This window comes from Apostichopus japonicus, chromosome 3, assembly GCF_037975245.1.
Source record: "Apostichopus japonicus isolate 1M-3 chromosome 3, ASM3797524v1, whole genome shotgun sequence".
NCBI classification, from domain to species: domain Eukaryota; kingdom Metazoa; phylum Echinodermata; class Holothuroidea; order Aspidochirotida; family Stichopodidae; genus Apostichopus; species Apostichopus japonicus.
Genome location: NC_092563.1, coordinates 17643884 through 17669476, shown reverse-complemented (window position 1 = coordinate 17669476; position 25593 = coordinate 17643884). Strand labels below are relative to the sequence as shown.

The 25593-nt window shown below is 37.2% G+C and overlaps 2 protein-coding genes across 2 annotated transcripts; one reads left to right on the top strand and one right to left on the bottom strand.

The window, feature by feature from the left end:
* Positions 1 to 633: 633 nt before the first annotated feature.
* Positions 634 to 10325, bottom strand: LOC139965268 (V-type proton ATPase subunit d 1-like). Its single transcript, XM_071967455.1, has 7 exons — positions 10059 to 10325; positions 8546 to 8717; positions 7458 to 7636; positions 6064 to 6221; positions 4979 to 5155; positions 4380 to 4457; positions 634 to 3594 (listed from the first exon to the last, which is right to left on the bottom strand). The coding sequence occupies exons 1-7, from the start codon at positions 10186 to 10188 to the stop codon at positions 3433 to 3435; spliced, it is 1056 nt and encodes a 351-aa protein (XP_071823556.1). The 5' UTR covers positions 10189 to 10325; the 3' UTR covers positions 634 to 3432.
* A 430-nt stretch (positions 10326 to 10755) lies between these two features.
* Positions 10756 to 24392, top strand: LOC139965266 (adenosylhomocysteinase B-like). The gene is made up of 8 exons (XM_071967452.1): positions 10756 to 10915; positions 12422 to 12612; positions 18437 to 18665; positions 20331 to 20443; positions 20897 to 21104; positions 21702 to 21907; positions 22504 to 22698; positions 23294 to 24392. Exons 1-8 carry the CDS (start codon positions 10885 to 10887, stop codon positions 23423 to 23425), a joined length of 1305 nt encoding a protein of 434 aa, XP_071823553.1. The 5' UTR covers positions 10756 to 10884; the 3' UTR covers positions 23426 to 24392.
* Positions 24393 to 25593: the final 1201 nt, after the last annotated feature.

Sequence of the window (25593 nt, the reverse complement as noted above, 5' to 3'; positions counted from 1 at the left end):
CGCTAACATTGGACACAAGATTTTCAAGTTTTTGGTTGTTACTGACATCATGTGCTCATCTCATTGTGGTTGTGCTAACATGATCCTTCATGAAAAATAATAGTTTCCCCTAAATACTCACTAAAAGATTGCTTTTCTTGGACAGATCAATAGGTCCCATGACTTTTTTCCCACCCAGTCACCATTAGCAAGGAAGTATCACATGTTATGATATGATCTATGTTGACCTTTGACCTCCACAAAAAATACAAGATGGTAGTTGCAATAATACTTTGACCTCTGGTGAACTCAAGAGACTGACCTTTAGAACCAATAGGGTTTATGTATTCAGAGGTGGATCTCCATAATAAGTATCAAGTTCAACCACCATGTACTTTAAGTTTTGTTTACAATCCAAGGAGTCATGTGTATACACTTGTATACCACATCATTAAAGTATTACCATGTCAGGGTAATACTTCAATGATCACATATATTTCTTTTGCCTTTTGCAAGGAATCAAAATTATTTTATGACTGAAAATTCATCTGTGGGAAAAGTTGCTATATTCCATCATCAATATTTTCTACAAATTTCTGTGTATATAATGGGTGCAAGCAATTGAGACAAAAAGAAAAGATGGACCATGAAATATAATAGGATAACTGAATATAGTTTATTCAAATTTACTCCACACCCCACAGACTACCAATGACATAAAAATATTCATGAAAATTGCACAGTAATAAGCATAACATTGGCTGATAAGGGGACCAACAATGGGGGAGTGGGGGGGGGGGGGAGATAAGCAAATCTTCCAAACAATCACATAAAACATACTTTTCTACACATTTCATGTAAACAGAAACTCATTACTTGGTAAAATTAAATCCTTCCCCTCAATTCCATCGAAACAACAAGGGTGGAAAAAAAGGTGAACAGCTCATTCAGTCCGCTACATCAGCTTCTTTGAGATTTGTTGAGGGAAAATTTGTTAATATAAAATGTACATATCACAAGTAGGGCTGTGTCTTATTTGTTTTGTAACTGTTATTTTGGAATATCAAATTCACAAAAAGTTCTGTTTGTTTCCACCAATCTCACTGGCATATGTAAACAACAACCAGATATCTTTAATCAAAATCTTAAATAAAAGTACACTGAATGTCAATGGTTGTTACCGGAAGAGCTAATGAACAAAACCAACTAACACATTACAAACTACAAAATATAATGCAAATCATCTTTCAATTGTGACACAGCTACAGGAAAAACAAGGGAACCATGTTTACATCATTCTAATTTCTTCACATTTAGAACATAGGATTGTACTATACAACTAAAAGATAATGCTTTTTTTTAGTTATTACTTTCACTCAGTCTAAAGTGATTTATCCAACCAGGGAATATTTGAAAGAGATGGTCATATGTTTACAAGAACAAAGATATCAGCAACACAATCTTTCCATTTCCTAAAAATGAGTTGACAAATAGTACTACCAAATAATATTATACACTATACCAAAAGAACTTGAAGGAAACTTGGGTTTCTCCCATCCCCCCAACATCCCTTCCCCACACTGATTAAGAAACTCTCTAGTCCTTCAATATTTGGATACTGTGTCACCTCCTATTAGTTTGTCTATTTTCATGACCAAACCACAAGACTTATTATCAACGACTTTACCCATAACAAGTACATGTATCGGCTACATAAACCTTTTTTTTGGAAATGATTTCAAGAATAACAAGTAATCATAACCAATTCATATATTCTGACTGGTTACTATGTATTAATTACTTAGTATACAGGCATACCAGAGATGAGTGAATATGACAACAAATTAAAAGACACAAACTATAGGACTTAGATTTCACAAACAGGTTCATTGCATATGGTTTTTCAGGCTAAATAATAGACATACTGTATGAGTAGAACATAAAAACAAGGATACAGCAACAACAACAAAACTTAAATATAATAACAACACTATATTAATACTTTTTTGACAGTTTGCCTTGAAAAAGATCCTTCTACGTTTGAAACATCAGGCCCTCTAAATTTACCTATTCAGGCTTTTTGCAGTAGGTAAGCAGTTTGTTAACAGATTTATTTCCCTCTATACTATTTTATTGTAAGGAGGTTAACTTCTAAAATTCCATATTATCTCGGAATACACATGAATCCATAGTGCTACATATTACAAGCATCTATTCTGTGATGGAATTGGAATGAAAGAGAAACACTTTTTTTACAAAAAAAAATCAGCATGCCAGAGGAAGAAGAAAACAAAAAACATAGATTGTTTGGTTCATGATGCACATCCTCTCATAATCACACTTAAAATGATCTCTTTAAGATTTAACTGGTATAAAAACCAGAGCTTATTTGCAAAATGACACCACATTAAAAGTTGATTATAATGACCACTGATATCAGGAAGCTGGTAATTAGCAAGTTTGATTTTTTGTTTGTTTCCAGCTACAGAAAAACCAGGGCAGAAACACACTAAAGAAGGGTAAAATGCTGAAGTAGTACTTAACAGCACTGCAGTTAGCATTATCGAACAATATGTTTGTTTCTTAAAACTTCATCTTAAAAGTTAAAATGACATTACTGTATAGACATCCTTATCATTATCCCAATCTTTCTCATACTCACATAAACACAGATCCTGGTGTGTCCAGATAATCTAGGTTTTTACAATTGTTTACATCTTGGACAGTGCTGTTCAACAACACTGATTATGAGTTCCTAAATACCTCTTGTAATAAATAGCCAACTATATACCAGATGTTTCTGAAGAGAGAAACAAGATAAGACTTTTGGTGGTTAAAAAATCCTTGTTATTCATTTTAAATGAATTATGCAAATATCTTATGCCTGTTTGTTCAATAATTATTTCTTATCACATCGTCTATGCGAGAATACACTGTTAAGAGTCTTAAGTGCATATATTTTTTTGTTTTTCTTACCTTCCTTATACATAGGGTGATTTACCTCTGTTGAGTACCAGAGGTTGCCAATTGTCATATCCACAGGGCCACATGTAAAATGATTTCATTTCAGCCAGTGGTTCAAGACATTCATCCAGCATAATCACTAGACTGGTCACATGTAACTCAGGTGCTTGCAAGTCACATACAGACATGTGCAGAGTACACATTTGTCATGTAGTTACAATCACCACATGACTGTGACCTTTTCAAAGATCAATCTTTTACATATCAACTAGGAAAAAAAGAAAATACAGAAATGCCCAAACTGCTTTTCCTCTTCTTATGTTATTTACATATTTTAGTGTCTTTCATTTACATAATACTCTTATCTTTTTACTCAATAGGCATTGGTCAAATTAGGAGTACATTCTTTCTTAAAACATGGAAATTAAATAGCAGACTGTACTGATAAATTCTCTCTCTTTCGTAATGTGTTGTCTCTGCATTGCTTCTCTAGAGTATTGGAATGTAGTTATCTATCTTGCCCCTCTGACGCTGTGCAACACATTCAGCAATCCACACAATGTTTCGGCATTCCTGTTCCTTCAGCTTGACGTACGAGTAGAAAACACCGTAGTGGAACTGCTGCATAAATGCATTCACATTCAGCTGGACCTGTTGTGTAAGGTTGTACGAAGGGGAAATATAAACAGAGTAAAGGTTTTGATAGGAATTGCAAACCAAATTTGCCTTTCTCTATAGAGATGACACTAATGGTACAAGTGTACTGTTGTTTGCAGTGTACAACATCTGAAGGTCAAAGACAAACCATCACACAGTATCGTATTTGAGTATAGGTAGTATCATCTGGATTGGCTCTTGCTTTACCTCTGGTTTTTGGTTGACATGTTTTTATTACAAATATCCGAGCGAACTATTTATAAGTTCCTTTATGTATCACTAAAGCTTTTAACTCATAGTACAGAGAAATACATGGAAATGCAACTTAACAAACAAAATGCGAAGGTTGAAATGTTGTTTGAAAGAAACACTGCATTGAATAAAGTTCTGTGTGTACTTAGTCACTGTAGCTTAGATAGATAAGTACATTAGACTGTTTGTATTATGTTACAAAGAAACCTGAGTCATAAAGTCATCAACAATTAAGCAGGCTCTATCATAGAGATCATTGCCATTTGATCTCTCCAAGTAGTTTTTTGACATTACCACAGACACTGACATGAGCTACACACAAGCTAACAAACAAACCAATTGTTTCTGCAGTTTCACTGAGCAGTTTGGAACGTAACCACAAAATATTGTCAAACTTAGCAAGTAAGGTAAACCATTGGTTACAAATTGAAGATGTGTAAAGCTGTAAATAAATGCAGTATGAAGAGAGGTTGGAAAGTGAGAGACAGGGTGGGGTGGGGGAAGGATAGGGAAAGCAGTTATCTTACCTCATGTTCAAAGAATTTATCTTCCAGAGTCTTCTCTCCAGAGTTTGTTCCTGCTCCTTCAAACAGTGCTTTGTACTCCTGGTGAAACAAAAAATAAAAATCAGAAAACTCAGGCTTTTTTTCTTACTGTGCAGGGTATGACAGTAGGAACAATACTGAAAACAAATTTTCTGTCATAGATGACATACACACACAAATATTAACAAATGACAACTGAATAAAGGCACAGGAATACATCTAACTTATTCCAATTGTGAATGTGACAAAGCTTTACTCCCTGTAGGAAACATTCAATTGATAAGAATAAAAATGCAAAGGGTACTACAAAAGGCAACAGGGGGTTCAAATCAAATAATGACTGGAAAAAATATGGCTTTCCATTGAAATTTCATTACCCTTAAAGACCAAACCTGGTTTCAGGCAGTGAAACTATCGATCACATTAGGAAATGAACAAATGAATCATTGACAGTAATGGATGTTTACTCATTTCCAAATTGTAGTTGAGTAACTTAAAAGACTTTTTACCTCTCAAAAATGATATTTGCTGCAATCAGGTCACATTTTCAGACCACTTTTACAACTATAAATAATACTTACAGGGTAGTTATCAGCGACTGCCCTGACTTGATCGTAGTCATCGCATTTGGCGAGGTCTGCTAGGCCGTAGGGCTCTAACTGTCCACATCTGGGAAACAGTTTAGCTCTGTCCTCCTTGGTTAACTCTGTGCCAAAGGAGTTGATGGTTATGATAAAAGCTCGTCTGTCCGCCTCAAACTATTAACGAAAGGGTAAGAAATTCTTTGCTTAATTACTGCAAATGAGATCTCTTTTCTGCAGGCTTCTCAAGGAATGCCTTAGAATTACTCAGACAAGAAAGAATATGTAATGCTCCAGTCATATGTAATATGAACCTTAACTACCGTTTATTGGAGTTTATTGTTCACTTTAAGTTGGGACACTTAGACTGTGATATGAAAAAAAAATAATCTAACTGACTAGAAATACCTTGTCCTACAAGACCAATAGAAACCTTTGGTTCATGAATCTGATATTTGTGTTCATCTCTTTTTTTATGGAAATGTTTTGTTATGCTTTAATAACTTTTCAGGTAAACAAGTTTCATCCCAGAGACAAATATACAACCTTCTGATAAGAAGTGGCATATTTGTAATTTCTTAATGCTTGTAAGTTGGGACAATCTTGATATTGTGCCCGTTGTAGAATAAACCGCCTTCCAAAGAAACTGCAAAATGATTGACAAAGAGCGGTAGTGTCCAAACTTCAGTTACTACTGTACGCAAACTGATTTTAAATGTAATTTGTAAGTTTATTGCAGGCGAAAGTTTGCCAAAACCACTATTGAGAGCTCAAATATGGCATCAATTGTAACAGCTAGCATACTTGGCTTAGGATAACATTAACCATGTTGACAGTTCTATAAAATGCTATACTGTTCTTGCTCTGTAAGCTAATAACATAATGACCAGGGGGTGAAGAAAGGGGTCTCATCCTGAACAGATCAGAGAGATGCAATTTCCTTTAAGCAGCAACCCCTCTACTTACTCCCTCAACCCCCCCCCCCCTCAACACTCAAATATACACCCATATATATGCATCATGCCATTCTTTAGGTTCATTCACTGACAATAGTCTTGCCATATGACAGGATTGATACTACATACCCCAAGAATGTTACACATGACATCAGCTGTAGCACCGCCTATTTCTTTGCAAAACTTGTAGAATGCCTCCAAGTAGGCCTTATACAGAGTGTTTCTGATTATTTCAACATTCATTTCGTCTAGATCCTGTTCGGAAATGCAGTCTTGGAAGAAATCAGCTGAAAGAGACAATGCAAAGAAATATATTTCCATAAGTGTCTTTACACATGTAACTTGAAAGAGATATGATAATAAACAAAACAATTAACAATTTCATTATTTTTGTCTGGTGTTAAAAGCTTGTGATTACTATTATTTTTACTAAGAAATTTCTTTTTATTCCATTCTGTTGTGATACCCCTTCCCCAACCCTCCCCACACCAAACTTTCCATTCTTGTTGGAATCTTTTGGAAAATAGTGTGAAAGTTCTTTTTTTATTTGTTCTAGAATTATTTTATTTATTTCATTTTTGCCGAAAGTTGTTTGCTAAAAAGAAACATTTTCAGTCTGCAAATTAGATTGTTTTGCAAACCAGGACACAACTTTGAATGCAAGATACTAAGATAGATTTTATTTCCTATTAGCAATCATCAGTTAATATATAGCTTTTCCATTTTCCATGTACCTATGGACAGACTGAAACCAAATTCCATATCAAATCATCCTTGTTTAAGTCAAAGCAAATGGCTAAGTCATCTCTTCCTATTCAGTTTCATTTACTGGTAACAGCTTTAATATTGGTCATATCCTGTTAACAAGTCTATTATGGTTAATTTACTGTACTTTTTTCTATTGGCTGGAGTTTTATAGGCCTGTACTGCTACATTGGCTGTTAGCAAATCTATTACATTTATTGTACATTATTTGGAAAGTAACCATTAACAGTATGATGATGCAAAAGCCACTGACTTTTCAATATGATGTGCTAAAGGGCAGAACTATATGTGAGTTGCTAAAAAGATTGAATAATTCTTGACAATTGATTGGTCTGTCCCATAAAATTCTTGTTTGAATAAAATATGATATTGACACAATCTTAATAGCAAATGCTAGATAACACTTACACATTTTTTACTGAAAATCACAGAATTTTTCAAACTACTGTACCAAATAAAAAATCCTTTCTACCCCTTTTAAAGTTATCCTGACTTTAATATGCAATCCATCATCTTCTTGTGTTTTGATGCATTTCCTCTACTGAACAGTTTGTACAAAACTGAGTTTGGAAGGCATCTTCCAACTGTCCTAGTCTACTAACTTTCACAAACTACAACCATCTGCAAACTATTTCAGATATATTTCTGGCTTTGCCATTCCATAATTAGAGAGTACACTACCAAACATTAGTGATAAGATGTTTCAAAGAAAAATATCTGAAGGTTTTCTTAAACTATCAGATCCTTGAAGCACCTACCTAATGGAGTATCTACAATAATTGCATTGTAGAGTTCTGCTGGAGTAGATGCCACGTTGACTGCCTCCATTTGTTCGAAGCTGCCAAGAGGATGGCATTTTGGAATGAGTTCAGAGATGGATCTTTGATGGAGAGTCCCAGTGATGAGTAGAATGATATTGTCAATCATATAGCTGTAACTGTATAGATAAGAAAACACAATCAGGCACTGTATCAAAAGCTGCAGCAACAGTAGCAAAATCCAACTCAGCTAGGATGAATCAGTTTCAAACAAACAGGGTTAATCTCTGCTGACCAGCAGTGGTTGATTGAACTGTTCAAGAAGGATAAACAAGTTCAAGGAACTTGATTTTGATTGAGAAGTGGGTGCAACTTTTTTTGTTTTCACTCTACTCTCCATGTTTTGAAATACTACCTTCAAGTGAGTACATTGTGTTTGAAAGGAGACCTTCATGCTGTAGGATTAAATATGTACTCAGCTGATTTACTATAGTTCATTAATAAAATCAAATTAAATTTAACTTAGATTGATCACAAGGCTTTGTCGTAGATAATTCAGGACGACTTATGCGACAAATATCAGATACGGTTTAAAAGTGATTCAAATCATTGCCTGTGTTAACCTCAAGTGACCTCTGACCTTCATGAATAAAAAAAGTGACTACTTAATTGTAACTTAGTAGCTATGGGTCATCCATACACCATATTTAAGATAACATGTTTACAAGGTGCACACTGACGATGATGCTTTAGTTCCACAAAGTAATAGAATTTCCTTTGTAAGCATGGTCTTACTTTATGGTACATACTGAGATTTATGCAAGCTGTCTATCTGGAGATATCTCATTAAGAAGATTGAATGTTCCTGTTCTGCAGAACATAGTAAAGGGCATCTGCAAAAGTAAGAGACAGCTGTCCATGCTACCCTTTTTGACATATATCACAAGCTTGGCATCAACCAAACCATCATATGCATACCCACCAGCTGAAGTATAGGTTCTCTTTGGAACAACCTATAACCATATAGATCTATACAACTGTGTTTAGCCCCTATGAAGTCATGGTAAAATGTACACTATAAAACTTACGTTATAAAGTCAAGAAATTTTGATAAGGGCTCTACAGACTGCTTTCTGAGATGCAGAAATTCCACTACGAGCTTCTCTTTGAGTTTGTCATCAATGACTGACACTGTCAAAGGTGATGGTTCATTCTGTAGGAAGTTACCATAATCTGTGCTTTGTAAGTGAAGTTTTAAATCTGGAAATGAATGAGAAAACATGGTGTTTCATGTAACAAGAACTGTCATGAAAATAAACCTTTAAAGTTACTAAAATAGTAGATCATATACCATACCATATTTTCCTAAGTACTGACACATATACCTCAAGATACTTTGTTCTATAAGATAAACAGGTTCTTACTGAAGAACATTGAAGTTTGGTAGCTCACATCTTTCTACCTTTCTTAAAATTCCTTCTTGTTGTTTACAAAATTTTCTGTTGATTTTAATATGGACTGTTAAACTTATTTAAGCACTACAAGTATAGAGCTTCTTCCATCACAGCAAGCAGGTGAATCAATGAATTTCATGCTTATTTTCCAGGTAATCAGACAGAAAAGCTATAGCATCAATCTTTGTATTTTTTTTTCTCAGTCAATGCTGGTATAGTCAGTATTGCGAAGTTCGGCATACTGTGAAGTTCGGGCACCCTAAGAAATACACGATTTTCACCATGAAAACCTACAGGAAGAGCCAAATTTCACCAAAAAGTACGAAGCTACAGTTATTTTCTCTCCAAAATGACCCGTGTGCAAGAAATTACTTACATATTTGTCAATAAAATGACGAAGATCTATGAAGTCTGATATAATTACTGAAAGAGCAACTGCGCCACCAATTTTATCACCAGCGCCACACTGTGGGTTGCGTGTCCGAACTTCGCAATACTCTAGCAAAGAAATACCAGTTCCACAATCACGAAGAATCTTCTTGGAAAACAACGTGAAAACAGTTTGCAGGAAAGAAAGTTTGGCCGTGTATCGTAATATACCAAAATTCTCCCACCATATGAAGTATATTTTCTGGTGATTTATACCAGAAGATTTAGTTTTGGGGTGTTTTAAGTTTTAAGTGTCCGAACTTCGAAGTCACCATCCTACTTGGTAGATAGTACTTAGCCTAGTAGACTAAATAGACTTAGTCCATTACCATTACAAGGCTAAATAATAATGAAAGACACTTTCAAAAACCCAGGCTCTAGCAACGAAAGTGAACAGCTTAGGACTCTAGGACTAGGAGTTGGGTTGGCTTCAAATTCAATAAATGATCACACAACACAATAATCTTGCTTATTTTGATAATCTCACAGACTTCCTTAATAATGTGTGCCATTCCTTGCTCAAGATTAGCACAACAATACTGACATGCACCTAATCAATTCATATTGTAGCCAAAATAGTTAGGCCTAGGCTAAGTAAGCTTACAAATGCCCTAGCTCTATTTTGTCTATGAATGATATCTTTTTCTCCACTGTCGTTCAGTTAGGCCTAGCCTAAGTTAGGCCCTAGGCCTACATTCCTCGACGATCTCAAATATACCTTCTAAAATTTCGCACTGCACGAGATTGAGATAATCCCCTTGTCGCAATATTCCTCCTTTAAATCCTCTCACAAGGCCTTCTAAATAGCCATCGTTCATGTTGAAACTCATCTCCGCCATAGAATACATGATGGAATTATTTCATAGGCTTGATTATGGAAAGCTACTACAACAGTCATTCAGGGCAAGTGTGATCCAGTGTACTACTAGTACTAGTACGTACTGACATATCCTAGCCTGCTTTTTTTTACCAAAGTTAACACAATATTGTACACTAATATAATATTGTCATCCCCTGACTGATATATGTAGTGACGTCATGGGTCACCTGTTTCTTTCCAATCACATGACGTAATTTCCAGGCTCGCTGACTGAGTGCATATTTCTGAAAATTTCCATTGGTGGTACGTTCAGAATGGCACGGTAATTGGCCAATCACAGAAGCGTTTCTTTTCAATAAGAATGTACTTACCCATTTTGTTTAGGCTATTCGTAATTGAAAAACATCAAATAATAAGAAAATATTGATATTTTTCACACTTTACCAAATTAATTGAATATAATATGTATTCTCTTTAGATATAAGAATTTCTACAGGAACATGGTATATTAAGACACAAAGTACTTAGAGTTGATATTAATTTCTCCCCTCTGTATAATGTCATCGCCCAAAGCTTTTAACTCAAATTGTAATGACGACGTCTGATCTCTCTCTTTTTCACGTGGCTCGCAGTGAAGGCGATACTACCGTAGCTTCTTAGCACAGCACACAACTTTGTTAACTACTTTCAGCCTGTCAAATCTGATCGCTATTACACAGTCATAATGGCCGATGCTAAACCAAAATACAAAGTTGGTGAGTGGTGTTGTGAATGTAACAGCATGGTTCTTCCATTGTGAGCCTATAAATTTACATTAATTAAGCCGAATTGATGCTCCTTTTTCAATGATGTTTCGGGCATTAAGTTGGGGATTTGGGTCCTAGATTCATACCAAATGGATGAATCTACTCAAGGGAGTTACGTAACTAGTGTAACTTAAGTGTGACTGTAAATTGTAATTAGTGTAGTGTAAAGTTCAGGCATTATAATTTATTGTTGCAAAATGACAGGCCCAGATATTTCCAGGATTTGATATTGACATGGCGCTCTGCCAGGTGGGGGCCTAAAATTAGCATTGTCCTATGTTGCAATAAACCAGTTTCAACCAGATAAAACCGGTGCCCTCAACATAAACTGATAAACACATGCATTAATGTTTGGACTAACTTAAGCTAGCCTATATCACTGTTATTAATTGTTGGGCAATATTCCAATAGGCCTATGTTACTTCACACCCTTTGGTTTATTGGTCAATAGCTTGCTTGTTGTAGTTGATGCACAGTTGTGGACATCATGTTACCTCTGTTTGGCTATTTTGCCTATGTTACTGATCAGCTTGAATCATAGTCCCCCAGTAGTATAGTAATATTAATGCTATTAATTGGGCATGGGAGGCTTAGCTTGCTAGATTTGTCTCGCTTCCAGAATTCTAGAAATTGCTTAGTTTTTATAAATGCTGACCTGTCAGTCATTTTGTTGCTATTGGATAATCAAATTAAAATGTCAAAATATATATTGTATGAGCAAATGTTCTGAGAGTGTCAGAAAAAGGTTGTTTGAAATTGAAGTTGAATACCATTGGGTTGGGGACTGTTAAAGATTTAGGCTACTGACCAGTAACAAGGATGTTCGCACTGACCAGTACTGTGTTTTCAAGTTTAATTCTGGTGTCCTTTTTAACTCATAACCTAGTGTTGTGATTGTTGCTAATTTTCCCACATGCTCCAATTTCTCTACCCACTTTGTTGCATGATTTTGTGCAAAAAAAATAACATAATTTAATATTGGAATTTTTCCACCTTTGTTTCATAAATGTTATCAACAGAATTTCATAACCTTAACATCATTGTATGATTTGGATAGTTGTAAGTAAATTGTGCCTTTATATGGATCCGTACCATTCACTCATAGCCGAGTTGAGCACTTCACAATAAGGACAAAAGGCAAATTACAGCATTGTTTTGGTCATTTGATGGAATAGGAACATCACTTACAATGTGAACTTTATTACAACCTTTTATTGCGTCACCTTGAGTCTTAAAGTGAATTTTAATCACTTGATATTGTATTTCAAGTTTCAACAGGTTGATCATAAACCATGTGAGAGTTTCAACTTGAAAATAAGAGATGTTACCAGTATCAAACAATTCCTGCTGCTTGACAATTAATGCAAAGTCAAGGACTCAATGTATTGCCATATTTGTGTTCTGCTTTTCAGAATGGCAATTTTTATCAACCAAAAACCCCAATTCTCATTTCAGCTGACATCAGCCTGGCAGACTTTGGCCGTAAAGAAATTGAGCTGGCCGAGTTTGAAATGCCCGGTTTGATGGCTATGAGAAAGAAGTATGGACCTACCCAACCACTGAAGGGAGCAAGGATTTCAGGTTGCCTCCACATGACCATCCAAACAGCCGTCTTGATTGAAACACTCCAGGAACTTGGTGCTGAAGTGAGTTATTCAATTTTGCATGGTTGTATCTGTGGTTTCTTGTGTAAGGAAAGGTTCCATTATATTAAAGATCCCGCAGAAAATATCGTACATATAAACTGTCAAGCTTTGTATACATTCATGAATATTTAGGAACGACATTGACTTTTATCAACTTCAACAACATCAACTCAACCCGACAAACTTGACGCCGTAGCTACATCCCTCTATTGTGCAGATATTCTCATTTATCACTTGGAAACCAGTAAATTAAAGACAACTTGTGATGAGATTGCCAGCGACACAGGTTTTGGAGGCTGCTCTAGAACAAAGCCTCGGTAACCAAACAAGCTATCTCATCAACAGTACTGGAGGTCGTATCTAATTAAAGAGGCCATGACACGAAAAATCCAACTCATCGAGAGTACCTTCCTCTGAATCTATGAGAAAATCTATGTTCAAAACTGTCCTCAACACCTTGAAAACCTCAAGGACTAATTAGTAATTAACGTTTTAATATTCGCATCCGAAAATAGATATCTGAGAATGCGATTTCACAACAAGACAATGATGACGTCATGTTAGGAACACAAGTGCAAAGCCCAGGCATGTATCGGATGCGCGACGATCATACCGTTCCATATACACGCACATTTACACTGAGAGAACAACCACTGTATTACGCTATATCGTTAGAAATTTCTAGTTTGTTTTACAACTGTTGTAAACTATCCGAGAGAAATGCCGGTCCGTTGTGTTGTTGGGGGCTGCATAAATATCATTACCCATGCAATTAGCCTTCATCCATGGCTGAAGGACGAAAAAAAACAGGGCGATTATGACCAAGTTAGTGCACAACACCAGCGCCGATTTCACTGGGCCTAGCCATTGTGCAGCGAACACTTCACGGAAGCATACTACGATCCCTCCTTTTTGTTATGAAATAAAACAAATAGACTTTAACGGTTCGACATAAAAGAGTCATTCTTCTGTCAAGTAATCCACAAAAAACTACTCTGAAGACCAGATCGGGGAACAGAAAACCTCCAATGGGGCAAGTGGCGATCCTTAGGAGGTAGCGCGCCGAGCACTAGTAGTACTATAGTATTAGCGTTACTACACTGAAGTCGCAATAGACGAAGAGATTTTACTGTATCATCTAAATTAACACCCCCTTCATTGCTCTATTGTATACTAATAAGCTATGAGGTTAGCTTCAGAAGCGATGGGTTACATCTTCTTGTGAACAAATCTCAGTGCCCCAATTTATTTCTGGAATATGCTGGATCAGTTAGTTATAGCAATAATTTCTTATTCCTATTCCAGGAAAACCATTTTTTATGTTGTGGAGGGAGTGGGGGTAATGGGGATGGGTCATAATAGGTAGGTAAAAAGATTTTATTCCAAAGGGTGTTTAATTAAATCTCAAAGCGATTTATTTTAAAGTCACAGAGCCAAAAATTCACACAACATAGTTCAAGTGTTAAATCATTGAACAAAATTTATTCAATATCAGTTCTAGACAGTCATTCTGGACAATCTGAACTAACATTAACAACAATCATTGTATTGTATGACATAAAAGTAAAACTGTTCTTTCCATAAACATTATCATTCTTAAATACACTACACTAATGTAATTTGTGACATCAAAGGAGGTTAAAAGAAAACAACTTACATGAATTTTTTTGCTTTAAGCCTACAAAGCAGTTGCATGTCTATCGCTATCAATCGTTGTTGTGACAAATTAATTAGAATAATCCAGAAGCAAATACAATAAAGGGTTATGTAAACCAAGAAACACTGCACGAAGTAACTCACATGCAAAAATGTTACCCAAGCACGACGACACGTACAACACTGATGGGCAATGTGAAACACAGCATCACACGCATTAAAACAATTGAAGACCATTAACAGGGTGTACTGCTGAGTTTTTGAAGAAAGACTACAAAACAAACCAACTGCTGCTGAAGAAACAAAGTCTAAACATTCAAGAGTTCTGCTGCCTCCATTGGTCTTTACTATGACTTTTCTGTCAAATATCATTGGTGATATGGATATTTTGGCTTCCAAATTAAAGGTACGAATCAAACGTCTGGGAGGTAAATGCTCCTAAAAAGGTCAATGCCCGTTCCCTTATGCACATATTATATGACATCACGGTCACGCCAATACTTGTGTCCAAATGCTGCAAAACATGCCTTTTCTTTCGTTGTTGATGTTGGGTCTGGAAAATAATCTTTTCATCCTGAATTAAAAGTCTTGAATTTCAATATATCAACACTGAGGGAACCCTGACGGATTGATAATCCAACACAATCGTAGTTTAGAAAAGGTGTTTCTGGAGGAATTTCTCAACCAAGGCTTCCTATACAATGAGTTTTCTCCTGGCAACTTGAATCCAGTGTAATGACCATTGGCTGGAAAATCACTTCTGATCCTTTGGACTGCACATGATGGTAGCACAACCCTGACGTGTCTTGCTAGGAACCCCAAGTATCATTGAACCTGTTGACCGTAGGCTATGTATCTGTACTGCCTGGGAAAAAATTTATGACAGTTCAAAATTTATTAATGTTGGCCCATGATGTCCACAATAACAAGCAGGCATACAATGTACAGTTATGGTTACATTTGTTGTGATTTTACACCTTCCATGTATCATGAAACATTCTTTTGTTTCAGAAAATTGATTTGCAAAACTCCAGGCCAAAGTACTAGCCAAGTAATAATGAGTATGAAATAACACATATGCCTACCTAGCATGGCTGCATAATGCAACTTACATCCCCGAGCCAAACTTTCAGTATGCAACCAACCCTACTAGTACTACACACTCTACATATGGGTTGTAAGTTACCGTAACACAACGCACAATACGGTTTAGGGTGTTCCGCGAATTCCAACAACACATGCACAAAATGGACTGGATTTTGTTTTTAAATGCTTCGTTAATAAATTCTTACCACGTTGTATGTTCCTTGCAATGGTTTCGAACGGATTTCTTCTTCGATATGTTGTGGAGCTTCAATTTCGGCTCGTTTAACAGGCTCGAACTGATACGGTTCTAACACCTCCGCTCCACCCTCAACGTTCGGTTCAATATTGGAATGATCATCGCCTTCACTCTCTGCTGAAAGGGCACTCTATTTATAGCCCAATTTCACTGCCTGGTGAAGAACCATTATCACTTTGAACTTCGGTTGCCGCAATTGGTTCTGGATCCGCCATTTCACAGGAAATTTTGATTTGATATCGCACTTGTGATCGGTGTTTTGTTTAGTAACTACTAGTGGTATGTGTACTTGTCTACTGTGTACGTGAATGGTATGGTCAGCAGCGACAACAAATGTGTTCAAAACGTGACGTCACATGACGTCATGCGAATCGGAAAATTTTCGAGTAAACAAAGTTTCAAACGCCGAAAAGGGTAAATTCATTCTCAATTTTCGACTTGAAAAATCAAGTTTTAAACTGGCAGATTGGTTGATACATGTTCTAGAGAACATTTTTTGATGGATCCCAAAAATATAGGACTTTGAAATTTTCGTGTCATGGCCACTTTAACCTGACCGACCAAATTGATCTTCAATGGTCTAAGCTCCAATTCATTTGAGCTCAAAGCTGGTACTGCTCAAGGATGTTATACAGTTTTATGTAAATGACCTCCCTTCTACACAGTGCAGTCAATTGGCTGATGACCTTGCTAATTGGCACAGTAGTAAAAGAATTTCTTTCCTGCATCGGCTCCATTCAAAAGTTCAAGGACTGCATGATCTGCATCAGCATTGGGTGTACATATTCAGTAGGAGAGTAAACATAAACCGAGAGAAATCTTAGTTTGTAATCTTTAAGTATCTGTACTCTATATGATGAACATTACCCCCAGTTAAGAGTCTGTTTTTCTAGGAATTACCATGGACAGAAAACTTAACTTCAAGAAAACACAAAAATATGATAATTGGTAGAGCCCTGGAGGATCCTAAATACCGTTAAAAGTGTAAGTGACTTTAAATATCTCCCAATACCCTTTTGCATGTTTATAATATTACCAAAAATAAGACCTATGATAATGTACGACAGTATCTACCTCCTAAGTTGCTCCAAGTTTGCTCCACTCTATGACAGGCCCTATTGGTGTATGTGGATACCATGATAGGTTGAGTGAGTAAATAGTCACATATATGTTACTGTTGTAAAAACTGTTTAGTTGTGCTACCTTGGTCTGTTTATTCTTTAGTGCTTTCTCTAGGTTACAAACATGTACACTGACTTGACACATTATCAGAAGCTGGCAAATTCAACTCTTGGAAATTCCAGACCATTTCTTGCATATATCACTATTAATCAGGCGCGTAGCCAAGGGGGGGGGCGAAGAGGGCAGCCGCCCCGCCCCCCCATTGAGCATATTTTGAATTTTTTTTTAATGTTTTTATGATATCGCTAGTATTTTCAAAACAGAAAATGCTAAGATGCAACTTACAAGGCCTGGGAAGTGCCATTTCCAGCGATCTGGGAGGCATTTTCAGCCAAAATTTTCTTGTACGCTTTGCGCCAACGCATGGTGGCGCTACGCTTAGATAGTTTGCAATGCCCAATCTACAATTCCTGGCTACGCGCCTGCTATTAATCACATGAAAAATTTCAAAAATTTGAATATTTTGTAACCTTCAGGTAAACTTTTAGAAATGAAACTTGCAGACCTGTCAAACTTGATATCTTGCTTGGTCATGGGTTTTCAGTAGCTTACAGCTAAATGATTGTCAAAGTAACCTTTAAAAAAAGTTGCTCTTTAGATCAGATAGACAATAAGCTGATTGTCAAATAGAAATTACAATCTGTTGACACAGAAATCTATTTAAGTAGAAACAGAGCTCTATGGTTGAGACAAGTACTAGTCTTGAAATCTCTGCTTAGATTGCATAATAACAGAACCCTTGTTACTGTTCCAAGATATTGTCTCAAGATCACTGCCCCCTACTGACCTAATCCAGATGACTCTTTATCAGATTTGAGCCGATTAGATGGGTTTTACAAAGACCTTGGGCAAATAAGGAGCAGTTATTATCAGTCATGACTTTGTGAATTCTAGACAAATGTTTTCTGATGATGCAATATGCACCTGTAGACAATGAGATTTTGCTGAATATGAATGGTTCTGGGATTTTTATGAAACAGAAATGAACCCAGAGAGATGCAAATGTTGCTACTTGTGATTGTAATCGGCTTTCCTTCACCTCCCCGCACTACCTACTGTTAGTAGCTGCATTATGTGTCTATTTTATATAAATTAAATGGAAGCAATCTTTTTTCTCTCATCTTAAGTCCACCAAAATTTCCCCAGGAACAGTAAAAAAATTATAGTTTTAAACTTGGAAGAAAGGTCTGATACTTTGAATAGTAATATCTGATAGATGAAAATGTCAGAAACCCTTTAAATGACATAAGCATCACAAGTTACTTGAATTGAGATATCTGGCCTTTGATGCCTAACAAGTGCAATGCCCCCTTGAGAAGAAATTGAAACCCTGCATATTAATTTTAACCTGTGGGTCCCAATTTCTTGCACAGAACTAAAACAACAACCAGCAAATTAGGAGCATTCAGATGGTTTTAACTACTCAGACGTCAGATCACGAGTGGTAACCAGTAACATGTGCATATCACGAGCTTGTTCCGAACAGTGCAAAGTTACAATGCAACTAGAATATGCAGCACAGATACTTGTTTACTGGTACACGGAAGAGTGCATCTAGGTTGACCTTTGCTTAGAGCTAGCTATGTACCTAAATTTTATACATGCAAGCTGTAATATACTAATATTGATGCATTTTGCTTGCAGGTGCAATGGTCCAGTTGTAACATCTTCTCAACCCAAGATCATGCAGCAGCAGCCATGGCCAAGAAAGGTGTCCCAGTCTATGCATGGAAGGGGGAGACCGACGAGGAGTACCTATGGTGCATCGAACAGACCGTCATGTTCCCAGACGGCAAACCTCTGAACATGATTCTGGACGATGGTGGTGACCTGACAAATCTGATTCACACCAAACACCCACAGTTGCTTGATGGTAAGTCTAACATGGTATCGGATGCCAGCAGCTTTATCTAATTACGGAGGACAAGTAGGCAAGTTGTAGCAAGTGGTTGAGTTGAAGTAGTGTGCTGTATGACCTGTGTGCAGTTACAGATCGCTCTCAGGCGGAAGTACTCCAATGTAGAGTGTTTTCCGAAAGGATTGATATTGAAAAATAGAGAGAAAATAGATCAATACTGGTTTAATGTGTTGTTAGCTCATAGCAGCATGCTGGTGTGAGCTATTGTTACAGTGCGGCGTCTATCACTCTATCCGTCAACAATTGGTAAAACCGCTCCCACTCGCACAGTGTTTGATGGAATTTCATGAAACTTGGACACAAGGACCATTGGGTATAGGGCCATCAGAGATGGTCCAAAATTTGGGGTCAAAGGTCACCTGTGGGCCGTAATGGGCCATTTTGTGGAAATATGCAAAATGCTTCTTCTCCTACAGATTCCATAGTACAATGTTGAGGGTTTGTCACAATAGTGCTATGGTAGTTTTACCTTCAGGGTGTTCATGAATTTGAGATCAAAGATCAACTAGGGGTCTTTTGTGGCCCGGGCCGCGGCCGTATAGTTTCAAATTGCTCCTGTTTGTACAGTGTATGGCCAATTATAATGAAACTTAGTCACAATGTTCCTCGGGATGAGAGTTACGAGGGGTGTTCGGAAAATTGAGGTCAAAGGTCATTTAGGGGGTCATCGGGGGTCATTCTTTGTAATATTTTCAAATATCTCAATCTCCTCAAGATTTTGATGGATCATATTCAAAGTTGAACTGATGATTGTTGGATTGTGTATGAATAAGGTGATGCCTAAAAATTTTTGGTCAAAAGTTAATTAATTACAATTAATCCCCATTGTTTAAAAAAATCTGAGCCTTCACTTTTGGCCAAAGCTCCTTTAATTTGTCTCCCAGTCCCTGCAGGGTTTGTTTACATTTGTGGTTAAGCTCTGCAGAGGCTGTTAGTGGAATTAAAGCAGGACTGGGAGTTGTTATTAACTGTTGAACTGTAAGCATGAGAGCCCTATAGCCAATCAGCACTTGCCGATTCTTAGAAGCTTGTGAAGTTATGTCTTGTAGGGAGTGCTTGTTATGTCTGCTAAGGTAGAGGGGAGAAAGTTTAATAGGGTAGGCCAGTGGTATTGTTTGAGAGAGTGGGTAAAATAGGATTTAAAGGGGAAAATAGGAATTATAGCCAGTGGTGTGGCCAGGATTCTGCTAACGGAGGGGGGAGGGGGGTTATCCCTCACAGGCCCAAAATTGGTTTTGTGGGCCCTACATTTTTCAGCTCGAAAAGGTATGAGCTTCTGCACCATTGGTGCTCTAGTTTATTATGAGGTATGGAAAAGATGCATGTTCTTTGATTCTGTTTGCTTTAAAGCTGTGATAACCCTTTTGTTTGTTGAGAATATCAATCTCTCCTGCTGCAACCTCCAGGTGCAGATGATAAATTCTGGTTCCATCTGTTTTCTCAGCGTGAACTGAGAAAAAATTCATAGTTTGGAATGCCTGTAAATAACTATGTACATTCCAACATGCGTGTAACAGTAACAAAAGTTGTAGTACCTTTTGTAGGATATACGGCTTTGGAACTGTAGGTGTTCATTCAAACGAGAATTGTACTTGCATGTTTCTACGTTCTCTTTGTTAGGTATCTATGGTGTGTCAGAGGAGACCACTACCGGAGTCCACAACCTCTACAAAATGCTGAAAACTGGTGATCTGAAAATGCCTGCCATCAATGTTAATGACTCTGTTACAAAGGTAGTTATACTGAAGCTGTTGAAAATATCTCTTGTTATTTGCAATGTTGCTGTCAATTTCGATTCGATAGCGTTCATCTGTTTGTAATGCTAAAGTATTCAAATGTCATCTGTAAATTTTTTAACATGTGCATATCTTATTTATCGATTTTGGGTTTTCTGAAAATCTTGAATCCCATTCGATTATTGGGCAAAGCATATGTAGGCTAAGTGTTGGTTTCAAAATTTGCAGACTTAAAGTTTCATGTGAGAGACCAACTTGAAGGATGCAAAACTCAAGAAGAAGAGGCGAAGTGGTTACAGCCACATAGATAATTTTATTTGGACTTTGGGAAAGAGAGATCATGTGAGTTCTTAAAACTCTATGCCAAAGACAGCTTTTTGTGGTCTTTGATTACACTTTTAATTCTTAAAGAGAAAATTAATGTTTAATGTTTTCAATTCTTCAATGCAGAGTAAATTTGATAACCTGTATGGCTGCAGGGAGTCTTTGGTGGACGGTATTAAGAGGGCCACAGACATCATGTTAGCAGGCAAAGTCTGCGTCGTAGCCGGGTACGGAGATGTTGGCAAAGGCAGCGCACAGTCCCTGAGAGGCTTCGGTGCCCGTGTCATCATCACAGAAATTGACCCCATCAATGCTTTACAAGCAGCCATGGAAGGTAAATTTATGATTTATAGTTGGTTGTTTTCTTATATTATGGCTGGTGGATCTTAGAAGGCTTTATTGCGTAGCAAAAGTAGGATAGTGGTCCTTTATGTTCATACTGTGTAGTATTAATTGCGATTACTGCAAAAGCAGGAGTGAGTTGTACACCCTGCCATGTTGTTTATGCTATCTGGCATTTGTTAATATGCACAACTTGGATAAGGACCTTGAACATTACGTCAGTTGTTTTTTTTTGTGTGTAACGTTTCTAGTTAATGGAAACTTCACCAAGATTGTGATGGTGTTCTATATCAAGTCATGCCCAGCGTAATGGATGCTTCTCATAATAAATTTTTAATATGTTTGCTTGTTAGGTAAGGAAGTTTCCTTCCAAGTTTTGCAACTGGGCTTTCAGTAGTAGGGTTGTGAGGGCAAAACTTGGGAGGAAACTTCCTTAAGTAACAAGGAAACCTATTAAAACTTTATTATGAGAAACATCCGTTAAGCTGGGCATGAAATTGATCCTCATTTGATTGTGTGGAACATTCCAGTTTCTTGGCATCACATGGTTCCTAATACGATCAATGAAATTATCACTTCTTCTTTTCAGGTTATGAGGTTACCACCATGGACGAGGCTTGCAAGAAGGGTCAAGTATTTGTATCAGCCACTGGCTGTGATGACATCATCTGCCCCAGGCATTTTGAGCAGATGCCCGACAATGCCATCGTCTGCAACATCGGTCACTTTGACACAGAGATCGACATGAAGTGGCTGAACGCCAACAACGTAGAGAAGATCAACATCAAGGCACAGGTACGAATGTGCTCTCTGAATGTTTTTGGCTTCAGTGATGGTTGTGTAAGAAAAAGTTATGAAACTTACCAGATAAAAGATCGGTGTTATTTCATCATCAGAAGTTAAGATTGTATTAAATGTTAAAGTGTTGTATTGTCTCCCACACATAACCCCAACATTGTCAAGGAATCCATCCATCCATCACAATTATACTGCATACACAATTATTTTGATTGAATTGTTCAGACAAATATGTGTCAGTGTGGGTAAATGCTTTTAAATATGGAAAACCTATCAGGGATCTATTCAGCACTTTCACATGGAACGAATGATTTCCCCATGTTTATTGTTAAGCATCAAAAGATGGAAAGTCCTTGACATCAGGTGGCTGGATGCTACCAAAGTAGAGAGAACCAGTTCAAAGCACAAAAAAAGATGTGTAATTTTGACTATTGATGAAATCTAGGTTTGGTGAGCTTTATAACTTAAATTTGACAATAACTACATACTGCCGTGATTCTACATCTGCTGTGTAAACAAATATTTGCTGCAGGTGAATTGTTATGTTTTGATCCATGTTAATGTTTTTTATATTTTATATATATATTCTATAGGTTGACAGGTTCAAGTTGGCAAATGGCAGGCACATAATCGTCTTGGCTGAAGGGCGTCTTGTTAACTTGGGATGCGCGACTGGTCACCCAAGCTTTGTCATGTCCAATTCCTTCACAAACCAAGTACTCGCTCAGATTGAACTCTGGACGAAGAAGGACGAATACAAAGTAGGAGTTTACATGCTGCCAAAGAAGGTAAGTTCCTCTCTCTCTGTTCCTGTTTTACCGGTTGAACTTGGCAGAAATGACATGTTAACAAAAGATCTTATATTCTGTAACTTTTGATCTTCAAAACAGCTGTAGATCCATAGGGATTTCTTTCTTAGATTGAAAAACACGAAAGAAAAAGAAAATGTGTAAAATGCAGAGCTGATGAAATGAAGCACACTGGTCTAGCTCACAGTTTCATAGTTTGTTCGGGAGTAAGGCATTACATAGTAGTGCACATTGCACTAATCTTAATTACAACAATGCATTTTAAAATCCTCAACATTGGTACATGCTATCATAAAAGGACTTGCACCACTCTTTCTTTCTGGTGCTCTTTTTAATACATTTTTTGTAGCCATTTTAATGCCTTCCAATCTTTTTTATAATCTCATATGTACATAGCCGGTTGTGACTTACTGATACTTTGTTTATTAAGTATGAAAAAATGTCTGAGTTGGGATCTGACATGTGATGGTCAATTACATGTTTCTATATACATGTACTCAAGCATTTTAGGTATTTGTAGCCGATGCTGCTATTACCTGTGACCATAACAATATGATCTCTCTCTTTGCTGCAGTTGGATGAAGAAGTAGCCTTGGCACATTTGGACCACCTCGGCGTTAAGCTCACCAAGCTCACTGAAGTACAGTCCAAGTATCTTGGCTTGAATGCTGACGGACCCTACAAACCAGAACACTACCGATACTAGGTTGGCCTGCTCCCAGACTCTAGCCTTCGTCGATACCTGCCCCCCACACCCCACTTGAATAAATATTATATCCACCACAGAGTATTGCTTCCTTACAGGCAGTAAACCAGGAAATTCAACACCATAGTATTCCATTCATGTGTACTCCATTCATATGTCTGTATCTTTCATATCGTGAGATTTGCCCCAGTGTTTGTGGTACATAGTTTCTTTTATACAAAGTATGCCGAAGAGCAGTTTGAAGTTAGGTCCCTTCCTCATCCTGACAGGAATAATAATTCAGTACTTCAAACTTTGCATTTTGCATAGCAAAATTAAAGGGTATAAACATGTTTATTGGAACATACTGAACCAATTTCAGGTGTTGCATACAAACTGCGTATTATCGTTAATTGTGTAGCATTTTGCTCTGCATTACCAGATAAGACTGTTCCCATAGGTGTCACTGCTCAACTGTAGGTGAGACCAGGATTACCTCCATGTCATGCTATATATAATATGCAGAGACAAATTTTAAAAGCGAGAAGTATTTTGCATGACAGTGATTTGAATTTGATTATTTTCATCTAACAAGCTTTCGCTTTGATCGTTGAAAAAGGTTATCAATTCATGATATCATTATGCTAAGATGCACAACTTCTCCTACAGAATAGCATTACCTTGGATACAGGTTAAGAGTAGTTACCAATAATTTGGCTAAGATCATGCATAGGATATGTCTCGATGAGACAGTGGGGGCTTGTGATTGGATCAGTTTAGTCCTTGCCCAGACTCTCTCGACTCAGTATCATGCATAGGATGGAAGTCCATCCCCCTGCTCTGCTGTATTTCGAAAAGGTCATGTGTACCTCTTCCATTTGAGTGATACATAGATGACCTTAGTTTCGAAGTAAGACATTATGTAGGTATTCATGGCGTTTTTTCTTAAAATCATAAAATGATGAATATATTATCAGAAATAATACAAGGTGTCTGTTTCATTTATTTTCTTGTTTGAATCTAAAACTAGCATAATTAAAGGCAAGCACAGTTTTACACTGTTATTAACCCCTCAGATTTATTTCATTTTCTTTGTAAGAATGAGCCAAATATAAAAACCGACTTAAACGTCTCTCTGAGGTACCAGCTTATGAGGACATGAACTATGATCACTAAGAATGAAATCATTTGCACCCATCCCTTCCTGGTTTTGCGACTGGGCTTTCAGTGGTGTGGTGGTGGTGAGGGCAAAACTTGGGAGGAAAATTCAATATGTTCTTTAATATTTTGTTGGCATTGCAAGCTAATGGGGAGGCTCTCGTAAGGGAATTGGGAGAGAGAAGTGAATTTGTTGATCAGAGGTTGTGCACACTAGACTAGTTCTGTCATGCTTGTGGAAATTCCATCTCTTAATTGTATATAGCATGTGGGCAATGAAATGCACAATATGTAAGGGTACCTTAGAGTGATTTAATGTGGTGGTGGGGGTCCACAAATTTAAGAGGGGAAGTTGGAAAAGGGTGATGGAGGGTATGAAAATATCACTCACACCCCCTCTGCTTGCCACTGTCATACAACTAACATATTTGGTGTACCAACGTGAGAATACTTCCAAGATCTGCAAATATCGCTAACAGAACTCCAGTCGCGTAGCCAAGGGGGGGGAGGGGGGCACCTTACCCCACTTGAGCATATTTTTTTTACATCGCTAGTAATTTAAAAATAGAAAATGCTTAGATGCAGATGGGAAGTGCCATTTCCAGCGATCTGGGAGGCATTTTCAGCCATTTATTGTACGCTTTGCGCAAAAATATGGTGGCGCTACACATAGATAATTTGCTAGAACAAACATGATTTGTCTATCAGAGGCTGTGCATAACAGTTCTTTTTGGTATTGTGGTAGTGCCTTCTGTTAGTTGTATACAACTGTGGACAAAGAAATTCACATGTCAACATGTAGGGGCAATTTAGGAGTGATTAAATCTAGTGGTGGGAATACACAAAAAGGGAAGGTGGGCGGTTGAGGTTATGAAAACACCCAATATCCCCCACTGTTCATGCCACTGTGTCGTACAATAAAATTTGGTGTACCATTGTGAGAAATATGTTTGTGGATATACTTCAGCTGGTGCGTAGCCAAAGGGGGGACCACCACCCTCCCCCTTGGGCATATTTTTGTTGATATTACT

What these genes read in the sequence shown, in the direction of transcription:
- LOC139965268 (XM_071967455.1), bottom strand. Translation starts at nt 10,188, where the DNA reads ATGTATTCTATGGCGGAGATGAGTTTCAACATGAACGATGGCTATTTA. An exon ending in AAATTTCTTGACTTTATAAC is followed by an intron (nt 7,637 to 8,545) that starts GTAAGTTTTATA and finishes TTATCTATACAG; the next exon opens with TTACAGCTATATGATTGACA. An exon ending in TCATGTGTAACATTCTTGGG is followed by an intron (nt 5,156 to 6,063) that starts GTATGTAGTATC and finishes TTTCGTTAATAG; the next exon opens with TTTGAGGCGGACAGACGAGC.
- LOC139965266 (XM_071967452.1), top strand. Translation starts at nt 10,885, where the DNA reads ATGGCCGATGCTAAACCAAAATACAAAGTTG. An exon ending in TTTACAAGCAGCCATGGAAG is followed by an intron (nt 21,105 to 21,701) that starts GTAAATTTATGA and finishes TCTTCTTTTCAG; the next exon opens with GTTATGAGGTTACCACCATG. An exon ending in TTTACATGCTGCCAAAGAAG is followed by an intron (nt 22,699 to 23,293) that starts GTAAGTTCCTCT and finishes TCTTTGCTGCAG; the next exon opens with TTGGATGAAGAAGTAGCCTT.